We start from the raw sequence: 18,920 nt of genomic DNA, 5'->3' as shown, positions 1-18,920 counted from the left end.
AGCAGCCAGCTGCCGCTTTGGCTCTGAGATGGGACCATGTGCCCGCTCCCAGGAAGAGGCACCCAGTGCCAGGCTGCTGCCTCTTGCAGCTCCAAGGGCCTCCTGCCAGCCTGCCTCTGCCCAGCCTCAGGCTGCTCTGGGCTCTGCGTGGGCTCTGCTGGGGCTCCGGCCTGGGCAAGGCCGGGCCGCTCTCACCTCACGCTCGCTGACAGCTCTGCCTCAGACGAGACCTTTCAGAGCACCCTCGCTGAGCTTTCTGCTTTCTCAGCTGAGCAAGACTCTCCCCGAGCCAAAGAGATTGCACTTAGGGATACAAATCCAAGTGGCAGGAACCCCAGTGCTCTCGAGTCACAGCTCAACACCTACATCTGCACAGGATGTCTTGGCTGCACAACTCCTCCTCTGCTTTTGCCTGCAAATGCCATTGCCCGTTCTGCCTCAACTACAAGCACAATGGCTGGACAAAAACCGGCCAGTGTGCCGTATTGCAAAGGCAGTGTGGTCTGGAGAGGATGAATGAAGAAGAGCCTGCCCCACTGACAAACCATACCAAAGAAGCCATAAGTGTCTCTTTCCACCTTTAAGAAACAACGGACAATTGAGAAGGAAAAGTTGAGCTAAATCACAAGGTGAGAAAGAAAGGAATCTTACAGATGAGTTGGGGTTTCAGAAACTTTATTTATTTAGAATCCTACTCTACAATCCTACTCTGCAATCCTACTCTGCAATCCTACTCTACAATCCTACTCTACAATCCTCATCTAAGCTGGTCATGGAGAAAATAGTCCTGAATGGATGGATTGCCACTGCAATCTTTTCTCCTCCTCCTTCCACTTCTTCAGTGACTGGATCAGTGGCACCAGGCTGGATGCAGGCTTGGCTGATGTTACAAATGGATGCTGCCCAAAGGAAAAAAACCAACCAAGAACAATGAACCATGACTTTCCAAGCTCAGTGCTTCAAAGGCAGAGGTAATATTTTTAAATGAAAAGGGGATTTACTCTGAGTAGGTCTAAGGAGCATAGTGCAACAGTGGCACAGGTTGTCCTGAGAGCTGGTAAGTGTCCCTTCCCTGGAAACATTCCAGGTCAGGTGGGAAGGGGCTCTGAGCAGCCTGATCTCTTTCAAGATATCCCTGCTCATTGCACACCACATGGATCAGATGGCCTTTACAGGTCCCTGCCAGCCCAGCCCAGGATTCCTCACCATTTTCATTTGGAAAGCACCAAGAGTGGAGATGAGGAGGAAGGGGGCTCATCTGATGCCTTGGGCTTCAGTGGAGGAGGAGCCCATCCTCGGACACTGTTTGACCTGCAGCCCCTTTGCATTTTACCTGCAGGAGCTCCTTGGCAGACCAGCGCCGCTCCTCGTTTGTCTGCAGGCAGCAGTTCAGGAAGTGACGCAGAGAAGCCGAGAACAGGTTGGGCTGCCGCAGCTGTGGGGTCCCTCCTGTGGCTATCAGGAGTTCAGCCTGGAGAAAAAGGAAACACAAGACTCCACCTGCTTCTTTTGATGCCTTAGGTTTTAACTTTTCTATTTTTCAAGTCCTGTACTGCCTAGTGTGTAGCTCGGAAGTTTTGTGTGGCCTGTTAGCTACTGTTCTCTCGTGCTAGTTAGACATAACAAAGCCTCTCTAGGTTTGCTCTCCAAGGACACTCCGATTGTCCCAGGGCCCAAAATGTGTGAACTCAAAGCCTCTGAAGAGGGGCAAACTTGGGCTAATTACATCATTACTGGGCTCATAATTGGAGAATTAACCCTGCTATGGAAATGGACCAAGCTTACAAAACTGTGAAGAACTCATGACCCAGGGTCCATCTTGGATGTAGCCTTTTGACTGCCCAGGCTGTATCTTTGAAGGCCGTTCAAATAAATACCTATTTTGATTCTCTTATTCTTGTCTAGTCTCTGGTTTTAGGTAGCCACTCCAGGCATCAGTTTCAAGTCTGTAAATGCTCTCCCAGAGCCCCTTGTTTAAGCTCAACTCTGCAGTGGCAATTTCTGCCTTGGCAGAGAGGCAGAGATGACTTTCCTATACCAACAAAAAACCCAAACCCCAAAGCAGCCACAGCTTTTCCAGCATCCAGCGGAGCTTGCCTCGGCAGCTGATTTGATTGGCTGACCTAGTTAGGGGCAACTACATCAGCAAAAGCACGTTTTGCTTCTCTGAAGATTCCCACCAGCTTGACAGGCAGTTTGGAAGAGGGACTTTGCTCTAACTGTTTTCAAGTATTATTATAGAAAAGGGAGTTATTGCTCAGGTAAGGAAAGAAACATTTGGAACCTCGCATTCAACACAGACACGTTAAGATGCATGCAGAAACGTATTGGGATGAAAATGCCTGTTTGGGCACACAGGAGCCACCTGCAGCTCTGTCTCGCAGCAGTCTGCAAGTTCCAGCTTCTCTGATGTGGCAAAAGAAAAACTTTTCGTGGTCAAATCAGCAGAAGGAGAAATGCTATCCCTATGGTAGCCCTCTGCTTTTCTGGATACTCAAGTCAATGCATTAAAGATGTGCCCATCCCAGAAAGTGCCAGGTAACAAATGGGAGGTTTTGGCAGGCTCTCCGTGTCACCAGGCTGCAGCTTGGTCACGTGGAGAACGTGGCTTGGGCTATGACAGAAATATGGTCACTAAGTGTTTCAGCAACACTGCACAAGAAGCAGAAGACACTATGTGGCCTTTACACCCTCATGCCCAGGTTTTAGGCAAGTGCCAAGAAACCGTACAGGGAGTGCAGTTCTTCTCTAGAAAACCACTGTTTTAGAAACTTTGTTGGTTTGGGTTTCTTTCCTTCTTTTCTGGAAATGTAACACCAGCTCTGAGATGTGTGTTTTGTGTTATTAGAGACATCTACACAGACAGACGAGCTGGAACAACTTAAAACCCAAAGGAAAGTGTTGCCTGAGAATGGAGAGTGTTTGCATGTGGTAGGGCCTGAGTTCCCCCACCGATGCAACCAAAACTACAGCAGATGCTGATGTGCTGCAGGGCCATTTTTAGAAGGGGACCTTGGTGGAAGCAGTGCCAGCAGACGGCAATGGGATTTTGTCTGATGGAGGACAGAACACAGGATAGGTGAAAAAGACAGAGGGATCAGTGAGTATTTGCTCCTTACCGAGGTAGGACTTTCATTCCAGTGAGGAGCTTCTCGTTCCACCATTTCGAATCCCACAATTCCAAGAGACCATATGTCCACTTTGGGGCCATATGGTTGACCTAGCACAACCTCAGGCGCCATCCACCAAGGCGTCCCGACCACTGAGCTCCTTAGATTCTGCTCAGGGGTGAGCTGAGCAGAGAGGCCAAAATCAGCTGAGGAGAACAAAAAAGTTCTGTACAATTAGGAAACCAAGCAAAAGAACTCCCCACTGTAAGTCTGAGAAAGCGCTGTTGAATCTCCTGGAAATCCGTCCCTGCTCTGTTTCCTCAGGACTTTAGCCAAGGAAACACGGAAGTGGCTGCTTTTTAAATTTTTTAATCCTGCCCCCAGAAGTGGCTTTTATTCCCTGGAACCTTTAGATTGTAGCTCCCTCCCTCTGGAAGGGACACACACAGACCCAAACCAGTGCCACTCTGGACGGCTTTTTCCTCGCCATACCTCTGTGCACGTTGCAACTGTGCCTTCAGCTCGCTGCAGGGGTCCCTGCACTGCCAGCAGCACCACTTTGGGGGAACTGGCAGTCACTCAAAAGCAGCCCCAAACCCCACATGCCCGGAACGCTCTGCCTGGCCAAGAATATACCAACCCAGCTTGACAGAGCCGTCAGTTCTGAGAAGGATGTTGCTGCTCTTCACATCTCGATGGATGACATGGTTTGAGTGAAGAAAATCCAGTCCTTGCAGGCACTGAGAGAGAAAACAGAGACAGGAGGATAAAAATGAGTGGTGTGATTTGAGCCCACAAGAAAGGAAACAGCTCTAAAAGATTCCCTTTCCAGGGGAATAGAGTGCAATGGCAGAACACAGAGCCATTGAGAGGAAGAGCTTGCTGCTCCAACACTACCTTTCTAAGGGAAGGCACGTCAGCTTTTGAGAGAGCCAACGGGAATTGCTGTTCTAGACTGTCCTCTGCAAAGCAGCCAGAATGACTGCTGCTGCAGTGGATGTGCTTTCTTCATCCAGAGGACAAGCAAGGCTTTGCTAAGAAAGAAAGAGTCCCTCCCTTTGCTGTGAAGCGGCTCACTTTTGGGTGGGAGGCTGCATGGCAAAGGTTTTCTTGCTGGCCTCAGCACAGACTTGGAAGTATCACATGAGTCGCCTTTCAGAAGCAAACAGCATTTTGGGTGCACTATTACCCTTTTCAGCTGAGGACTCTGAGAAATGAGTCCCTTTTACCATTAGTTTCCAATTCTGCTACCAGCACTTTTGCTTTTACAGGCAAGGAATGCCGTGCAGACAGGCTCCAGGCAAGCATTCAGAGAGGCAAGGTGGAGAACAGCAACTACAAATACAAGAGACAGAGTGAGAATGCAACAGCAGGAGATAAGAGTACAAGAACAGAGTACAGGGAGTGCAGGCACACTGCCACGCAGTTCCCCCCCTTCCCCATAGCATAGCAGCCACACAGAAGCAAAGTTTGGCACATGGAATCCCTCCAGTTCTCAGCCCCTGTTTCCCAGACAATCCTGCCCAAGCCCTCGGAAGCACAGGTGGGATCCCTGACCTCCCGACTGACGGCTGCCATCTCATCTTCAGATATGTACATCTCATAGATGGCATCAGTCAGAGTGCCTCCATCCATGTATTCCATCACCAGCCAGACTTCATCATCCACAAGGTAGCTGAAAGAAGGAAATGAGGCCATGGAGATGAATGTGCATGGCTACGCCACTGTTTGGAAAAGACAACGATTGATTCTTGTTTCCAGGTCCCTTTGAAACGAGGACAGACTCAAAGGAATAGACGTTCCCTCTAGGCTGTGCAGTGATTGCGGTCTGTGCTGTGTCAAGGAGAAAGGCACAGCTGTGAAAAAGGAGATGTCTTAGATGGCCAGCAAGTGAAAAACACAGTTTACTAACAGCCCAGATAAAAAGCTGTCACACATGGTGTTTATGGAAAAAAAGCATCTAGTCTTCCTGGCATGCACAGCAATGGAAAAGAGGGGCTGCAGTCCAAGGGAAATCCTCTCTCGGATGGTTCATCAGCATTTAAGACTCTTGAGAAAAATCAAGCCCCAAGACAACGTGGTGGCAGTGAACTTAGAGGGTATTGACTTAGTAAGATAGCACTGGTGCAGGCTTTTGAAGAATTGTCAAACGATGTGTGCCAGGGAAGACTAATGCAGACAAAATGCACTCTCTTCCCATCCATTGGAGATGAGAAGAGAAATAATAATTGATCAGTAATTAACAGCTCTATTTTCTGCCACAGACCAAAGTTGGTTTTTGACCTCTCATGCTTGCAGTAGGTAAACAAACATTCATGGGATAAGACCACGACCACTCACCTGTCTAAATAGTTGACCAGGTTGGGATTCCTATTCATCTTCATGATCATGAGTTCATTGACAGTTACTTCCTTCCTCCTCAGTCCTTGCAGACTACTTTTCTTTATGGCCACCTAAAATGACAATGACAATCAGTACCTTGAGAAGTTGGTGGCACGAGACCACAACACACATGGAGCGAGTGATTTTGGAATGACACAGCTGAGCTGTGCCAAAGTGCCTTGTGATTAGACACTGGAGTAATTAGGAACTGACATTCCAACAGCCCATTTCTCCGCTCCCTTGTGGGCCAGAAACAGGACACATGGCCACTGACGTTTTGCCTTGTCCACTTGGTAACAATGGTGTCTCAACTATCACCCACAAAGCTCTGCCCACACCCTCTGCTGCTCTGCCTGGGATCCAGAGAAGTAATCCAAGCCTTGCTACTCTATGGATACATCCTGGGCTATAAGCAGGGCTTAGGGCTCTTAGGGACGCCTTGCAGATCCCTCCCTACGTGCAGTTCCCAAGTGCAGCACTGCAGGTTGCTAAGGAACTACCAGTAAGGTTCAGATGTATTTGCTGGCAGCCAGAAATGAGAATTCAGGACTCTGAAGCTGTAGCCACAAGAAAGCAGTGAGATGCTCTAAGGCACCACCTTTGTTTTAGCCACTGAGAGTGAGTGAGCATTTCCTTCTCCAAAAGGAACCACTGCTCTCTTTGCCTTCCTTCTGGCAGCTGAGAAGGACAACGACTGTCCCAAATGTATTTTGCAGGCTGGCACCAGTCTGTGCTTCTTGTGCCTTTGCAGCACAGCTCTCCCGGTGACCCAAAGCTCCAGCCACAACTCACACCAGAGGGGAAAGCCCTCAAGAGCTGCAGAATCTGCAGGGACTGTTGACATTTACCTCTCCTCCTGTGGCATTGTCGAATGCTCTGCAAACTTCTCCGAAACCCCTAGAAACAAAACAGCAGCAAAGAAAGGAGAAGCTGTTTAGATCTTGGCGTGAAAGCCAGCCCGGACAGGAGATCTCTGCTCTAAGTGCCTAAAACCTGCAGGAGGCATGAGGGCTCTGCCAGAGGGCACATGATGCATTTTCCTCTCCAGTGCATGGGCACTGGGCCTGTTCCTGAAGCTTTGGGCTTTAGTGCCTCAGCTCAAAAAGAGAGCTTATTCTTTCATCTTGAGTTTCCGTTTCTAAACTGTGTGGTTCTAATCCTGACCACCGAGTATTTCCTTCAGCAACCTCTTGGAAAGAACTGTTCCTGAGAACTGTTATCTGACAGCTACCAGGGGCTAGGCTGCTCTTTCAGGCAAGCAAGATTCTCCTTTCATTAGTGTGGCCGGATGATTTTGAGACATACAAAAATGCTAAGGAAATTAACACACAGCTGTCCCACACTTGAGAGACAGGAGATCTTCCAGCTCCTGTTCCTTGCTGCAGGCAAGACCGTGGCAGCGTGGAGATGTCTTTGACAATGCCTTCTGACCACACTTACAAATTCTGACCAGCACTGAGAGATGGGCCAATCTAAGCCCAGTGTCTGAACATGTTTGCAGCTTGCCTGACTTGACACTTGATAGATATTCCACCAGCAGAACAGCTGGCCCATGGTTTTGTAGAAGAAACTGTGGTTGGACTCACCCGCTGCCGATATTTTCCAGTTCAGTGTATTTCATCACCGGATTTTCCATGCTCACCATTTTCCCTGAGGGAAACAAAGTGCAAGATGCTCACTTGAAAGCAGACATGCCACCTTCCAGGAGATACAAAAGGCAGCCCCACTCTCTGGGGCTCTGAGCCTTTTGTGGTCATCTGGGTAACAACAACAACAGCGACAAGAACCACAACAGCAACAGCAACAAGCCAGGCAGCTCTGCAGCACAGATGGCCAGCACTGAGACTGATTTTCTACAGTCCTCTGAAGAGATCTCTTGAGAGGAAACAAAGCACAGAGAGATGCATTCGCAGGAGAGGAGGGCATCTTGCCAAAAGAATGCCTTTCTTTTTGTAAACCAGAGCAGCTCACGTTGTGACCAATACCAACGGGGCTTTCCGCATCAGGATGCTCAGCCGTTATGGGCAGGCTGAGTTCAAAGATGCCCTTGCCCGTGTCCCATGTGAAGAACCACACTGCTTGTCTTCCCCCTGACTGCGCGGATCAGTCGCTGGCATTGGACTCGCCCTCTCAGCTCCGCACACGTCCCCGCCTTCCCAGCTCGGCACAGCGGCCACGGGCAGCAAGGACAGCAGTGCTCCTCGGGCGCCGGCGTGGCACGGACAGCTGCCCAGAGGAGATGCTGAGCCTCTCGTGAGTCCAGGCCGTGCCATGCAGAAGCCGGCCCAGACGAGGGGCTGCTGCCTCCCGGCAGCTCCGCGCTGCAGCGGCCGGGCAGCAGCAGGACTCTCTCAGCTGAGGAAGGCTCCAGCCTCTGCAGTCGCAGCGGCCGTCAGGGGCAGGGCAGGTACCACAGCAGGGCTGGGAAGGCCCAAGGATGAGCACTGACAAGCACTGGGAAGAAGCCACAGCCAGACCGAGCCCTGTTCCAAGCTCTTGCCCCCTTTCAGGACACAAGAGGATTGGCTTTGAGATCAGACACACCGAGGTGCACATCAATGCCCTTCTTGTCCCAACAGGTGATGGTAGACACAGAGTCAACTGGGCTCTGTTCTCAGCCCCCCCCAGGTCTTACCTGAGAGCACAGCACTGGCAGCTGTTATGGGCAGGAAGCAGATTCAATGGGCTGTGCTGCAGAATCACAAAGGGCTTCATGTGTTTTCCTAGAGAGTGAGCTGTGCAGGGCTTGGGCCAACGGGTGGCATTCTAACAGTCACGGGAATGATTGGGAATCAGGGATGAAAAAGTGCCACGGATCTGAGGGATAGACAGTGGATGGGCTGGAGGCTCACTCCTGAGAAATGCCTGCAGTGCAGTTTTACCTGACCACGCCACATCAATGTGTCTCTTGGACACATCCTTATAAGCATGAAACTAGGATATTAAATAGGGATTGTTATAAAGTATCTGCTTTTTCTTTGGGGACATGTGGAAAACACCTCTTGCTCTCAATTTGTGCTGTCACTTGATGTTTTTTCAAAGAAGTGGTCATTGGCAAAAATGTTGCATTGTCATAAAAACCAACTGTAGATGTAGTAGTGGTAATAGTAACAGTCATCAAAATTACACCAATAAGACACATGAGGAAGAAGAGCTCCTTCAGGATGGAGAAAAAACAACTTCACCAAAAAAAAAAAAAAAAGGCTCAAACCAAACCAAACACAAAAAAACCCCAAAACAACAAACCACCAACCAAAATCCTTACAAACCCACCAAAAGACAAAACCCCAAAACCAAACAATTTCTGCGAAGGTCTTTTGCTCTGATGAATGCTGAGAAATCAGGAGTCTAAGGAGAATTTAGGAAGCCAAATATTCCGTTCAGTTTGGCCACTAGCACAGAGGACTTGCCTAGATCATTTGCTAGGTCACAGCTGATGCAGGAACAATCCCTGCTTCTGCCTTCAGCAGAGAGGGAAGCTCAGGCAAAGCCAAGGCAGTCTGAGCTGTGCTCAGAGGCAGCAGGAACACCCAGAGCACTCCCTCGCTGCCTCGGAGCACAGCACTTCCTGTGAGGAGTCCTAAATGTCCCTGTGACACCAAACTGCGGAGCAACATTTGGCACAGCTATGCTGACACATGCACACAATACACTGTCCCTCACACAAGAAATACACAAGACGTACTCAGTAGCTCCAGGAGGTCATCCTCCATCTCCTGTTGATGGGAAGAAGCTGTGTCGCTGTTGGAGCTGAGCAAACTGCCCGGGCTCCACTTCTCAGGCTGGGGTGCAAAGGCTCCTTTAGACAATGCTGCTGCTGCTGCTGCTGCAGGAGCAGGTTCCATGCGAGAGCCTGTGTAGATCTGAGACAAGAAATGAGGTTGTGTCAGAAAGTGTGGCTGGCAGAGATTGCCCTGGGATCCCATTTCAAATGCAGGCCCAGAGGAAGATGCTGTCAGCCACATGCAGGGCTCTTAAAATGGATTTTTTTGCATGTCCACTTCTCAAACCGGATGGGTCAAAACCAAAGGCTGATTTTACTTGAGTTCATGGCCAGATTCCTGTAACATTCTCATGGATTTTCTGAAGGATGACTGCTGCAATGACTATTCCACTTCCTCCCAAGCACTCTTTTCCCCCTCCAAGGGCTATGGACACACTTGCATCTCCTTGTTCTAATGTTCTACCTCCTCCCATGGAGTCCTCTTTTCCTCCACCATCTTCGGGACGGGCTCAAGCTGCAGCAGGTCCGGCTGGGACAGTTCCTGTGCCCCACGCCAGCCTTGGGGCTCTTTGTGGCCAATCACTTGCTGGAAGTCTTTGCAGGCTGCCAGCTGAGATGTCAACACTTCCACCTCAAGTCAAACACAACAAAGCAGTCAGACACTACAGCTTATCCCTGTCAGCCGTGGGTCAGCGACTGTGAGGAAAGGGAAAGAACAGGTTCACAAGGGATACAGACAGCTTGTTTCAAGATCCATCAGGGTCACCAAGCTGACCTGCAAAAACACCTCAAGAAACAAGGAGAGCAGGAACAGGCCAGCAGGAATCCATTTGGATGACTGCTGGCCAAAAGGCCAAAGGACTAGTCGCACTGTCCAGGGCAGCAGCTGAGATTCAGCAGCCCAGGACGTGTCCTTCAGAGTGGCTGTGATAGAGACCACAGCAGGATGGCACTCAGAGACATCACCCCACCCGCCTGCTGCTCTGCAGAGGAAAAGCAAGAAGGGCAGAAACCACCAGTTTGGTGACTGCAGCGGCTCTCTCTGTTTCACTCACTCGCTTTTCTAGAGCCTCATGCTTTTGGAGTAGAAGATTAATTTCCTCTCGGATGATTTTCAGTCCTTCATCCAGCCTCTTCTCCCTTGCCTTGATCCTAGCCTCAGTTTCCTGCAGCTCTGCCTGCAGCTCTTTGTCGATGTTCTGCAAAGAAGCAGAGAGAGGATGTCTCACAAGTGGAGTGGCTTCAGCTCTTACACTCACCTGCTCTTGTAGATCGCTCCTGTGCTGATGGAGATTCTTCTCCTCTTGGATGCTTCTGATGTCCTCCTTGCTCCTCCTCTTTGCTGCCTTGATGTCACTCTTGGCTTCGGGCAGCTCTGCTTGTGGCTCTGCCTTGATGTTCTGTACACACAAATGCAGAGCAAGTGACTGGCAGCTGCCATCAGGCTCAGCTTTTTCCTCTTTCAGCCTCAAAATCACATTCATTTAGCCCCTCCCTTCTGCTTCCCTACCCAGCTCTGCTTCCATTGGAACCCTCCCGTCCCAGCACTGGTCTCTGCAGATGACAAGGCTCTGTGCTTTCAGTGCCTGTGGGACTCCTGGCCTCCTCAGTCCCAAGAGCTCCGTTTTATGTCCCTGTTCCTGCCCTTCACTCTGTCACCTGGCTAGGCAGGCTCACCTGGCCATTCTCTTGTGCCTCTTCCACCTGCTGCCTGAGCTGCTGCAGCTGCTCTCGGGCTGGGAACAGCTCTCGCCGAGTCTGGCAAGGCATCTCTGATAGAGCAATCTGCTCATGCTCTTTCTCTAGAAGGAGCTGCGCAGAAAGCAAGAGAAGATGGCTTTCAACTTCCCATAAAATATTTGTGGGGCAGGACTCAGAGACTGATGGGCTCGCACATTCCCAAAGCAATGTGCTGCTGCTCTCCCGGGTCCTTCTCTGCCCACGGGGAGGCACAGATTCCAAAGTGACACTGGCACTACAGTCAGGCTCCATCTGGGACTGAAGCTCCAACAGACTCTTAGGCATCTGACAGGGAACGTGGGGCATTTCTCAAGGCTCTGCTGAGGACCTCGCTCCTCTTCTGCCGTGTCCTGCTTGTCTTTCAGAAGTGACTGACACCCAGCCCTGTGCCACAGCCCCACCCTGGCTCTGCAGGTGGCTTCCTGTGGGAGCTTGCTCCTTGTGAGAGACACTTCTGGAGTTCATGTTCTCTTCAGGCCTGCACTGCCATTCCTGCCTTTCTGACATCTACACTCTTGTTACAAATCCTGGATTATTCAGGAGATGAGGATGCGAACAAAGAGCCTCCAATGGAGGTCAGAGGGCCTCTATGGCCACCTCAGTATATGGAGGGGAACCAAGGTGTTTCTTGTCCTCCCTCTTTTGTCAACTGAGAATTCTGACCGGCAGTAACAGAGACCCTCAGAAGGCCCAATTAACAAATTAACTTAGACACCCTTCAGGATGCCAGTGATGGAAACCATGTGTCCTGTAATGCATGTTTGACCAGAGTCACCAAACCCCACCTAGAGGATGGGATTGCTCCACACCCATAGGACAGACCAAACTTTCACGGATAAACAGGGGGAGGAAAACACCTCTGAGGGGAAAAAACAACCATCTCTGGAGGGGGAAACATCTCTGCCTGCTCGGGATCGCTTGATGGAACATGTCTCTCCTCCTCTCCTGAAAGGATGTCTTTAGGTGAGCTTTGCACCTCCAATTGCCTTGGAGCAGAGCCAGGAAGTTTCATTTAGATAAACAGATCGATAGATAGATCAATAGATAGATAGATAGATAGATAGATAGACAGATCGATCTCACTGTTATCATCTCTCTTTTCCTATGCTATGCTTTCCCTCACTACACACATCAACACTTGGTAGCCAGTGCCCTGATCAGCAGCAATCCTGAACTTGCTCTCCTGTTGCTTCAATAAACCACACTCTTGGGGAACCTGGAGCAGGAAGGGCCTTATAGAATGCGATCAGACCCAGGGCACTGCACTGGGAACTGCACTCCTTGTGCATCTGTACTGGGGCAAGTTCTTCTCTTGGACTCAACCAGACTGATGATGTTAAAGTGGCTGCACTTCAGAAATGAAGCTGAGCCCCTCCCAGACCCTCTGACCTCAGAGGACCAGCTGGAATGCAAGGGTGTGGATTTCCTGCTGAATTCCCATACCTGGAATACAACACATTCTGCTCCCCTGGGCTGCCAAAAGGCACGGGCGCTGTTAACCTGAGAGTGATGTGCAAGGCCCTGCTGGCTGGCCGGACACCAGAACAGCTCCTTCTGCACCAATCTCCTTGCCCCAAACTACGTGTTCTCATGCAAAAATACTGCAACTTCCAGAACCGCCAGCTTGCAAGCTAAAATTCTAGCAGAATCTCGTCCAGTGCTAGAAAAGTCCAGGAAAGGTTGAGTAAAAGCACCTTTGTTTGCCGAGAAAGAAAAGACAGGGAGTCTCCTCCTAGAAAACCAACAAACCAACAAACAAAAAGATGAAAGTGCCACCTACTTCAGAGCAACATCTTTGCCCCCACTCTAGGCTCCAATGCAGTTTTCAAATGCAGTTTTAAAAACAGACTTCACAACAGAAAGTATCTGCAGAAACATGGCAGCCTCTGGCTTCTGCCACGGAAGAAGGGCTCCCAACTGCGCACTTTGCTTCTTTTGCCACACGGGAGAAGAGTGGCCCCACACAGGTCCGGGGACAACACAACCATCTCTTTGCAGCTTATCAAAAGCAAAAACACAGGCGCACTCAGAGCCCCTGTCAGCTCTGCTCCTCACTGCTCTGCCTGAAGAGGCCAGAGAACAACCTGGCAACCAAGGCACCAAAGTCCCTGACTTCAAGCAGCAGCTCCCCATCCCCAGTGTGTCTCTGAAATACTCCCAGCTCAGCCCACCCAAGAAGCTCATGTGGACAAACCACCCCAAAGCACTTGTGTGCTCACATCAACAGCTTTTGTGCCAGCAGCTACTTGGCCAGCCTGTGCAGTGGGACATGGCTCTCCAGGCCACCGTGTCCCCCACGTGTCTGGCAAGGCTGAGAGCGGTGTCTTTGGAGCGCTCCCTCCTCTGGCGACAGGGGAGCCTTCATGATTCACGTTTGCCCCTCTTGGAATCCCAGCAAGCTGGGGCCTGAACATGACAGCTCAAAGGCCGTGTTCCAGCTCTCACTGGCTGGGGGGAATCGCTAGGTCCTGCCAGGACTCCAGCACTCAGCATCCTCGGCCACCACCAGCAAGTGCTGGCCGCTCAGAAACTTGCAGCTCTGATTTCCTCTAAAGACAGCCACAACCACAACTGCCACTTACCGGCTCACGACGTTCAGATTCATGACTGACCACAGCTGGAGAGTTCTGGACATTTTTCTCCTCTTCAGCCTCTTCAGCCTCTTCAGCCTCTTCAACCTCTTCTCCAGGAGCAGAGGGAGCCAGAGGAGAGCCTGAGGTTGGTTCTGGGCTCTGTGGACAGGCAGGAGTGTGAGGGACAGGCAGTTACATGTCATTTCTAACCTTATCTCTATTCAGCTCTACAACCAGCTCTACTAAGGAGAAATCATAACCTTGCATAGCAATGGGATTCCAAGTGCCTCCAACTAAAGTAAAATGGGCTAATTCAACAGTACTGCATATTGCTCTGAATTAGATATTGCAGCCTGGCTACTCTCAGCAAGCAACGTTCTCTCTGCAAAGCTGGGCTTTTAGTTCTGCGACAGCTCTGAAATGCAAAAGCAGCTCTTACACAGCGATGCCTTTGCTATTGCTGCTGCAGACATGAACATGGATTTTCTTTCTGCCCACCCAGCTCAGCCTCCTTACTCTACTGCCACAGGCCAAGCTCACAGATTTCTACACAGTTCTTAAACACCAGGAACATCAAAAGTTCCTGTCTCACTCACCTCAGGATCAGGACTGACGAATACACGGATCATGTGACCTGCAGTGGGAAGGGAAAATGAACCAGATGCTGTGAAAAAACCGTCTGTGCTGGTTAATCCCGCAGAACAAGTCCACCCAAACAGAGAGGGTTTTCTTTTCACAACAGCCCTCCAGCAGACACAGTTCTTCCACACAGCCAGCAAGAGAGCAGGACAATATTCTTGGTTGTGCCTAGGCTTTGGCCTCTTTTGCCAGTAAATGAATACAAACTTGATCAAGAAAATGCAAATTGTTCTTCAACACCCAATATTTCTCTTCTGCCCAACAGCTAAAGCTGCCTTTTTTATCCTCTCCTTCAGGTTCTTTTTTTAAAAAATAAGTTGCATGCATTAATTCCATTAAGTTACTGAAAACCGTTGCCCAGAAAACCTTCCCCCAAACCCCCCTGAGATGTCATAGTTTGACTGGGAAACAGCCCAGGAGCAGCTCTGGGGTTCAGGAGCAGACACTCACTGTTTGGGAGTTTGCACTTCATTGCAAAAAGAATCACTATTTTAGCACTCATTAAAGGGTCGAGTTAGACAGTCAAATCTTTTCATGACAAAATTTAGAAACAAAGAAGCTTTCCCTGAATTCCAGGCACAACTGCAGAGTTCTTTGAAGGCCTTCTGAGAACACCTCCCAGGCTGCCTTTTCAAAGTTGTCCTGCTTGACCCAGCCCCCTGAGGAAATGACAGACTCGGCTGCCACAGACTCTCCCGTGGAGGGAAGGGAACCCCTGCACGTTCCCTTGCAAATGCTGCCCGCACCTCCCTGGCTACAGACACCCTCTTTTGAGCTGAACGTGTTGACAGGAGCTTTACCAAAGCAGTGGCATCCTAATGGTCTTTTTGTTTCAAAATCAACTCAGTTACTAAGAAAGAGCAGGAAGCCCTACACAAGCCAGGTTGGGTTACACCCAGGGAAAACCTCTACTCACGTGTCAGGTTAGTCAGGTAATAGGCAGAATAACCAATGCCATACACAGTGCAAACTGCAGCAGCAAATGCCTCCATGATTTTAGCCCTGCTGTGCAAGTTTGCAGACTGTGCTCTAACACAAGAAAAAACAAGGCTCCTGTCAGAGTGCAGCTGCCCCCTGACAAGGCCTCAACCAGGAGGATGCTCCTGCTCTGAGCAAGCCCAAGAACTGCTCTGACACTGAGACCTTCTGTGCACCAAGGCAACCTTCTGATGACAGCACCACAACGTGGCAACCATGCCCTGACATCACAAAGCAGCTGCTCTGCGTTGGTCTGGGAATTGATGCTAAGCAACCCAAGCTTCCCTGCAGCAAACACACAATAGCCTGGGAAGTTCTCCTCTGTCACAAAGCAGCACAAACTCCCCTCGTGGGCCAAACCCTGTTGTTCAAGGGCTCCAAGAGTACTCAAAGAGTGCCCCAAGCACCTGCAGCCTGTACCCCAAGTGAACACTGAGATGGGACCAAAGCAAAGGAAACTAGACCAAGAAAATGGCCCAAAGCATTGCACAGATCCAGGAGAGAAGGCACTAATTGCATGACAGCTGTAATAATTCCTAACAAATCTCCCCACACATTTGCACTTTTATTGGACACGCCCTGGTCCCCTCTGTAGGTACATCTCTGCCTCTGCCTTTCGTCCTCTATGGAAGCAGTCGAACGGGCAGGATTTGCCCACCCGCAGGAGCTGCTCCAAGCTGGGAATGCAACTGGCAGTGCTGATTTCCAGAGGCTTCTGGCTCCCGGCTGAAGCCAAGGCCAGGAGCGGGTTGAAAGGTGCTGGCGCTGCTGCTGCTCTGTGCCAGAGAGCCCCGGCTGGGAGGGCACGGTGCCCACTGCGCCGTGGGCTCTCGCTCTCCTGCCAGAGCTGGGCGCACCTGGGAAGGAGTGATGATGACTTGTGGGAAAACCAAGGGCTTTGTGGGGGCTGCATTTCTCTGCACACACCCAGGCCACCTGGGGCACAGAGCTTTGGCCCCCAGAAAGGGGAAACCAGGGGGAAACGGCTTGAAATATTTCATTTCAACCTTTTTTACTGTTCAATATAAGTGACCACAATGAAAGGTTACCAAGCAGGGATCCATCCCTGCTGCCAGCTCAGCGTTAGAAAGGAGGCGTCACTTGATTTCAGCGCTGGGTGCATGGGGAATCACTTCCCTAACACGTGCACACCCAGCAATCTCACTTACTAGTTTGTACCCATGGAACTAAGACACACTCATTACTTTGCTGAAACTCACAGGCTAAACATGACTTCAAACTATTTGACATATTTAAACCACTTGTCAGAAGTTCTTGATGTGAGAGTAGGGGTGTCCTGAGGGTCTCTGGTGGTCATTTGGGGAACATCCCCATGTGTCAGGGATAGGAGACAGATCTGAGGCCTGACATGTTTGGTCCGCAGTGTTGCACATCGACAAGATAATGCAGAAGACGACTGTATTGTTAGTTAGTGGGACTAACTTCTAGAAATGAAACTAGGTATTGGTCACCTGGTGGAACTCATCCTGGGAAAGGAGAAACAATACATAATGGAGCCATTGTTGGCATGGAGTATGATCATGGGCCAATGTGACCTCATCTCGTAAGTTGGCCCTGGACGAAATGATGTTGAAACTGGCCACTCCTGAGGAGGAGATATAAGGTGTGCTCCTGGGGTGGAGGGGAGAGGACGACATGACGCACGCCATTTTTATCCAGGGGATGCCCTGAAGGAGTCCTGCCCTTCTGCCCCTCCCACTCAGGAGCCATGCTCTATCTCCTTCTCCTGCTCGGTGGCTTTTCCAGCAGCCAGGCGCCGGTATGTATTTCTTGCTAACGTGACTACTAAAATTCATTTGCTTTGCAATTCTAACTGGGTCTTCAGTTCTCTGGGCATGGGCGTCCTCCTGAACCCGTAACACCCATTCCTCAAATTCTCCTCTGATGGTCATTTACACCTTCCTTCCCTGGGAATTGAACACAACATTTCGTCACTGCACCCTGCAAGTGCTTTTGCTGCGTGAAGCCACATTGCATCTTTCTTTCCCAAAGTAATAAAGAAAACACAAATTGCCTACTGAAAGCCTTCTGCTCCCTTCCAAATCAGTTCACTACTCAAGCACAAGCCTCAGGCACATCCCCGATTCCCTCTGAGAGAGGAAGTAATATTTTGCTGCAGCCAAAAGGGGTTTAGGTCAAAGAATGAAAATTGTTGGATGTATGTTGGATTTATGGTTTGGAGCTGTTCTAGTTAAATTGCTGGGTGTTGCTGGGAGCTGGGAGAGGGGCAGGGTTGAAGACCTGACTAAAAAGGAAGTAGGATGAGAGGGGAGGGGACAGAAAAGAAGGTGGTCAGGAGAGCACCTAAGTTTCTTAGTACCCACCCACTGGGAAAGGGGACAGGGACCGTCCCGGCTGGGAAAGGGTCTAAAAAGCAGCCATTTTCTTAGAGGGGGGGTGTGTTGAGCTCTCGGGGAGGGAGGCACACACCCGGCTCAACGGAATCGTTACTCATAAGCAGTTTTCCTTTGCTTCGACGACTTTGTTACCATTTAATTGTATCCAAAAGTGAGTTCCTTTTTAACACCTCTCTGCCAGCAACTCAGAGCTGCATGATGCACTGCTTGCTGTGCCCTGGAGAGCACAAAGCAGGCTGGCCTGGTGGCCCCGAATATTTCTGCAGAACGCTCTGCATTCCACACCTTTGCTCTGACTCAGTGCAGAACTGCAGGATTGCAGGCGCTTCCTCCCCGAGCTGTGTGAGGCACTGGCTCCTGCAGATCTGACCTGACGAGCTGTCGCTGCCTCCCGTTGGCCTCGGTGCCCCTGGCAGAAGTGCCGTGCCTGAAGGACGCTGCCCCGTGCTCGAGCCTGCGGAGCAGCCCGGCTCCCTCCCGCTGTGCCCAGGCTGCTGCACACACTGCTAACCTTTCCCAGGACTTCCAGGGCAGCCGGCAGAAGAGTAGCAATCCTCAGCCGGGGCACCAGCCCTCGGCTGCCTTTTGCCTTTCTCTCCTCCTGGGCCGCCTCCAGACGGCCAATGGCACCAGTCTGCGCTGTGCCCAGCACGGCTACGCTTCCCTCGGCAGCAGCCAGCTGCCGCTTTGGCTCTGAGATGGGACCATGTGCCCGCTCCCAGGAAGAGGCACCCAGTGCCAGGCTGCTGCCTCTTGCAGCTCCAAGGGCCTCCTGCCAGCCTGCCTCTGCCCAGCCTCAGGCTGCTCTGGGCTCTGCGTGGGCTCTGCTGGGGCTCCGGCCTGGGCAAGGCCGGGCCGCTCTCACCTCACGCTCGCTGACAGCTCTGCCTCAGACGAGACCTTTCAGAGCACCCTCGCTGAGCTTTCTGCTTTCTCAGCTGAGCAAGACTCTCCCCGAGCCAAAGAGATTGCACTTAGGGATACAAATCCAAGTGGCAGGAACCCCAGTGCTCTCGAGTCACAGCTCAACACCTACATCTGCACAGGATGTCTTGGCTGCACAACTCCTCCTCTGCTTTTGCCTGCAAATGCCATTGCCCGTTCTGCCTCAACTACAAGCACAATGGCTGGACAAAAACCGGCCAGTGTGCCGTATTGCAAAGGCAGTGTGGTCTGGAGAGGATGAATGAAGAAGAGCCTGCCCCACTGACAAACCATACCAAAGAAGCCATAAGTGTCTCTTTCCACCTTTAAGAAACAACGGACAATTGAGAAGGAAAAGTTGAGCTAAATCACAAGGTGAGAAAGAAAGGAATCTTACAGATGAGTTGGGGTTTCAGAAACTTTATTTATTTAGAATCCTACTCTACAATCCTACTCTGCAATCCTACTCTGC

General features: G+C 50.6%; 1 protein-coding gene across 1 annotated transcript; it reads right to left on the bottom strand.

Moving 5' to 3' along the window:
* Positions 1 to 726: 726 nt before the first annotated feature.
* Positions 727 to 15,160, bottom strand: LOC138102557 (serine/threonine-protein kinase PAK 3-like). Its single transcript, XM_069000270.1, has 14 exons — positions 15,085 to 15,160; positions 13,539 to 13,639; positions 10,894 to 11,028; positions 10,272 to 10,616; positions 9,680 to 9,847; positions 9,178 to 9,355; positions 7,079 to 7,142; positions 6,341 to 6,389; positions 5,451 to 5,563; positions 4,668 to 4,785; positions 3,751 to 3,850; positions 3,120 to 3,316; positions 1,334 to 1,471; positions 727 to 899 (listed from the first exon to the last, which is right to left on the bottom strand). Exons 1-14 carry the CDS (start codon positions 15,158 to 15,160, stop codon positions 771 to 773), a joined length of 1,911 nt encoding a protein of 636 aa, XP_068856371.1. The 3' UTR covers positions 727 to 770.
* Positions 15,161 to 18,920: the final 3,760 nt, after the last annotated feature.

This window comes from Aphelocoma coerulescens, unplaced genomic scaffold (assembly GCF_041296385.1).
Source record: "Aphelocoma coerulescens isolate FSJ_1873_10779 unplaced genomic scaffold, UR_Acoe_1.0 HiC_scaffold_87, whole genome shotgun sequence".
Lineage (NCBI taxonomy): Eukaryota > Metazoa > Chordata > Aves > Passeriformes > Corvidae > Aphelocoma > Aphelocoma coerulescens.
Note: the sequence above shows the minus strand (reverse complement) of the source record. Positions and strands in the feature narration are given on the sequence as shown.

Excerpts from the sequence above, each read along its gene's own strand:
- LOC138102557 (XM_069000270.1), bottom strand. The coding sequence starts at position 15,160 with ATGGAGGCATTTGCTGCTGCAGTTTGCACTGTGTATGGCATTGGTTAT. Across the intron at positions 3,317-3,750 it reads TGACGGCTCTGTCAAGCTGG|CTGATTTTGGCCTCTCTGCT; the intron begins GTTGGTATATTC and ends TGTTCTCCTCAG. Across the intron at positions 900-1,333 it reads CTGCCAAGGAGCTCCTGCAG|CATCCATTTGTAACATCAGC; the intron begins GTAAAATGCAAA and ends TCCTTTGGGCAG.